The sequence below is a fragment of the Etheostoma spectabile genome, chromosome 15 (genome assembly GCF_008692095.1).
Source record: "Etheostoma spectabile isolate EspeVRDwgs_2016 chromosome 15, UIUC_Espe_1.0, whole genome shotgun sequence".
Lineage (NCBI taxonomy): Eukaryota > Metazoa > Chordata > Actinopteri > Perciformes > Percidae > Etheostoma > Etheostoma spectabile.
Genome location: NC_045747.1, coordinates 773,573 through 777,865, shown reverse-complemented (window position 1 = coordinate 777,865; position 4,293 = coordinate 773,573). Strand labels below are relative to the sequence as shown.

The following is a 4,293-nucleotide window of genomic DNA, read 5'->3' as shown; positions in this document are numbered from 1 at the left end:
GGGTCTGTCAGTCACAGTGAAAACCGGGGACATTTCCGGGGACATATCCAGCCGGGGACAGGTCACCAAAACTGGGGACTGTCCCCCGAAACCAGGGACGTCTGTTCACCCTAGTCTATGCTCTGTGGCTTAAACCAATGAGGCGTTAATCAGTTTATGTCACAGCAGGTGATTAATTCCAGCCCTTTCTCATGGCAGTTCGTTTTGGTGACCTTATTTAATCTATAGATCCATGTTCAGGGACACGATTTTCGGGTGGACGGGTCACACAACACAGGACTTTCACCCCAGAGACTGGGGATTGCGTCCCGTGTGTCCATGTTCCTAACTAGTTAACATTAACATAGACACAGGCTACATACTGCTAACTAACATGTTAGTTAACATTAACATAGACACAGGCTAATTACTGCTAACTAACATGCTAGTTAACATTAACATAGACACAGGCTAATTACTGCTAACTAACATGCTAGTTTAGGGTGACCAGTCGTCCCCGGTTTCCGGGGACAGTCCCCGGTTTTGGCAATTTGTCCCCGGCTGGATCTGTCCCCGGAAATGTCCCCAGTTTTCACTGTGACCGACAGACCAGAAATTGGAATGAAAGAAAGAAAATACTGACAAAACGGAGCCGATAGTCGCTCCAGACAAGCTCAGAGAGGTTTTAGAAGCCGTATTTTACGATGCTAAAATCACTGATTATTTACATGGAGTCTGGTGGGTTTAGTGAACGCAATTTCGCAGACTTTTATGTTTTAAAAAAGGATCTTAATCTTTAACAGAAAGGTCGACCCCCTTAGAAATCCTTTCCATAATGTTGTCAGACACTTAGGATATTAATCTGAGTCTGTTAGCAGCAAAACGAGCACTTTATGAACGTAAATACAAGCTGGACAATTATCTTATTAACTTCCATTGTAGCTTGTTTCTGCCGACTGCAGCGATCTCGTTTAATATCAATGTCAAAGGAAAATATGTCCTCAATAGTTTTTATTGTATCTGATTCTCAATGAGCTGTTGCAGAAACAAGCCTTGAGCAATGAAGCAAAAGCTGTCAGTAGTTCAGTAACATTACAACATTATGAAATATTGAGACTTTCTATCTTGAAATATTAGGACTTTCTAGCTTGAAATATTAGGACTTTCTAGCTTGAAATATTAGCACTATAAGGACTTTCTATCTTGAAATATTAAGACTTTCTATCTTGAAATATTAAGACTTTCTATCTTGAAATATTAAGACTTTCTATCTTGAAATTTTAAGACTTTCTATCTTGAAACTTTAAGACTTTTAATCTTGAAACATTCCCTCGAGGTGTATTGACTATGAGTAGCAGCGGGGGGGTCTAGGATCATACCTGGGGGGGGGGGGGGGGGGGGACAGCTCTAGGTCTAGTGTCCCCGTTTTAAGTTTTACTAAAGTAAAAACATGACGTGTTTTGGAGGTAATCCGCTTTCTGACTGAATGTTCCCCGGGATTGGTCTGAGAAATCTGGTCACCTTATGCTAGTTAACATTAGTAATTAAACCTAAACAGCTGATCCAAACTGTCTGCGAGCTTCTCCTGTACTATACGTTAATTCCTCTACTGTGGGACAGTAAATCACGTGGTTATGAAACAATCGTTAGCCTATTTTTGTAAAAATGTCTTCTACGGAGCCATAATGTGAGATAAAAGGTAAAGGAGCCTTTTATACGTTGTCGTGTTTCTTTAGAAATCAACAATGGACAAATAGAGTCTTGAAACGCTTCAGATGGAAAGTTATTTTTTGTCAAAATGAATGGGAGTCAATGGGATGCTAACGGTGGGTGATGGCTTTGTAGCATTAAAATGGCGCCATGGGAGCTACGCTTAGAGAGGAGAGGCTTACCCACTTGCTCGCTTCAGAAGGGTTTGTGGTGAACAGCTTTGGAAATATGATTTATTTTGCTAATCTCCTGTTAAAAAGAGGGCAGCAAGCCAGTTCATGTACTCTAATCATGTTGTCTTTGTGTCTTTTCTTAAACGAATTCTTCGTCCACGTCTGCCTGTCAGATATCAGCTCTCACGTCTCCATCGCCACAAAGACATTTCTGCGCTACCCACAACTCAAGGTGATGTTGAGCAGCCTCCGGCGTTTCTATAGCAACATAGAAGTCATCATTGCAGATGACAGCTTTGAACCAGAGAATATTACTGGAGAACACATCCGGCAGTACTTCATGGCCTCCAGCACCAGGTGCGCAACACACAGCGACACTGGGACCACACACACACCCCACACACACACACACACACACACACACACACACAGACACAGACACACACACACACACATTGTAATATAAAAAACAAATATCATTAACCTATATATCACAGAAATGTTGACTTAAATAACATTTCTACCATATTTGATCTATATGATGATCATATTATTATGTAATAAACAATGTATTCATAGTATCTGTTTATGTTCTGCATTGCGTTGTGAAATGAACATTAAAGCTTTTCAAATATTCCAAAGATGAACCTTGTTTTTCTTCCTCAGGGCTGGTTTGCTGGCCGGAATCTGGCCGTCTCCCAGGTAACCACCAAGTACTTCCTGTGGGTGGACGACGACTTTTTGTTCACGGAGAACACAAAGATAGAGAAGCTGGTGGAGGTGATGGAGGCGGTCCCAGAACTGGACGTGGTAGGAATGAGAATGATGTATGGAGTGCATTGTTCTTTCTGTAGTCAGACGTGCACCCAGGGGCCCGCCCTGGACGTTTCAGGGGCCCTGAGCAAGATCTGGTTTGGCGTGTTGCACTGAACTTACACTTATACAAATAATGAATGGTTAATGGTTAAAATGGTTTTCCATTAATAGTACCTGCTCGACTCCACCTTGGTGCCCCGTCCTCCATGGTGTTATTTCAGTTAGAGCATTGAGAGATGATTTTATGGAAGGTATCCCATGCCTATCTCTATCTATGGTGAAGGGTATGTGATGATGGGGGGGGGGCTATTTTAATTCCAAAGACCAAGGGAACTTTATCAGGATGCATAGTTTCCTGATCCACAAAATAACTGACCTTTAATAATAAAAATCTGCCTGCCTCTATGGGAATTTTATTATTTATTTATTTAAAAAAAAAAATAATATTAATAAATTTAACATGGGGGTGTATACTTATGCCCCTGTATTTTAACATAGGGGGGTGTATACTTGACAGGGGCATAAGTTATAAACCGCCCCCTATGTTTAAATACAGGGGCAAGCTATACACCCCACAAGTAAAGGCAGTATCCACCCCTATTTAAAATAGGGGCATAAGTATACACCCCCCCTATGTTAAAATACAGGTGCATCATAGTATTCAAACACACCCCCCTATGTATAAATAACTAGGGCATAAGTATCACACCCCCCTAGGTTTAAATACAGGGGCAATAAGTTACAATACCACCACCCTATGTGTAAATACAGGGGCACGCATAAGTAACACCCCCCCTATGTTAAAATACAGGGGGCATAAGTATAACACCCCCCATGTTAAATGCAGGGCATAGTATATCCACCCCCTCTGTTAAAATAAGGGCATATAGTATATACCCCCCCCTATGTTAAATACAGGGCATCAGTATACACCACCATGTAAATTCTTAATATTATTTTTTTTTATTTTTGTAAAATAAATCAATAATAAAATCCCCTAGAGCAGGCAGAGTTTAGTATTAAAGGATTCAGTAGTCTTTGTGGATCTAGGAACCGATGATTCCTGATAAAGTTCCGGCTCCTTGGAATAAAATAGCCCCCCACCATCATCAACCATACGCTTCACCTGCTAGCGCTAGGCAGGGGATACTCACTATACTCCATCGCCTCATGCTCTAATGACATCTACCACCCTCGGAGGACGGGAGGCCCCAAGGTGACGTCGAGCAGGTACTATTCATGGAACATAACCATTTTAACCATTTAACAATTCAATCTTTGTATCAGTGTAAGGTCAGTGCAAACAGCACAAACCTAAGATTCTGCTCAGGGCCCCGATAACGTCCAGGGCGGGCCCGGGGGTAGCCCTCTGACTCCTGCTTTTTTTAATGTCCCCTTTATGTTCGAGACCTCCGCAGCCCTCATTCTTCCTGTCCGCCGACCGTCCGTTTCTGTGACTCCCTTCCATATCCCTCCGCCCGCTTCGGCTCTTTTTGTTTGTTGCTGCCGTTCTTTTGTGCCCACCCCCTCAGTCGTCATTCGTGAGCCCCACCCCCATGTTTAGCGTACTTGGTGAGTTTCCCTTGGAGGCCTGCAGGATTCCTGGGGCCCGAGA

General features: G+C 42.6%; 1 protein-coding gene across 1 annotated transcript in view; it reads left to right on the top strand.

Annotated features, from left to right (window-relative positions):
- LOC116703566 (beta-1,4 N-acetylgalactosaminyltransferase 2) overlaps positions 1-4,293 on the top strand; it is a 16,727-nt gene that overhangs the window by 10,875 nt on the left and 1,559 nt on the right. The window contains exons 9-10 of the mRNA XM_032538369.1: positions 2,036-2,213; positions 2,525-2,672. Coding sequence (XP_032394260.1) covers positions 2,036-2,213; positions 2,525-2,672 — 326 coding nt within the window. The remainder of the gene's footprint in view (positions 1-2,035; positions 2,214-2,524; positions 2,673-4,293) is intronic.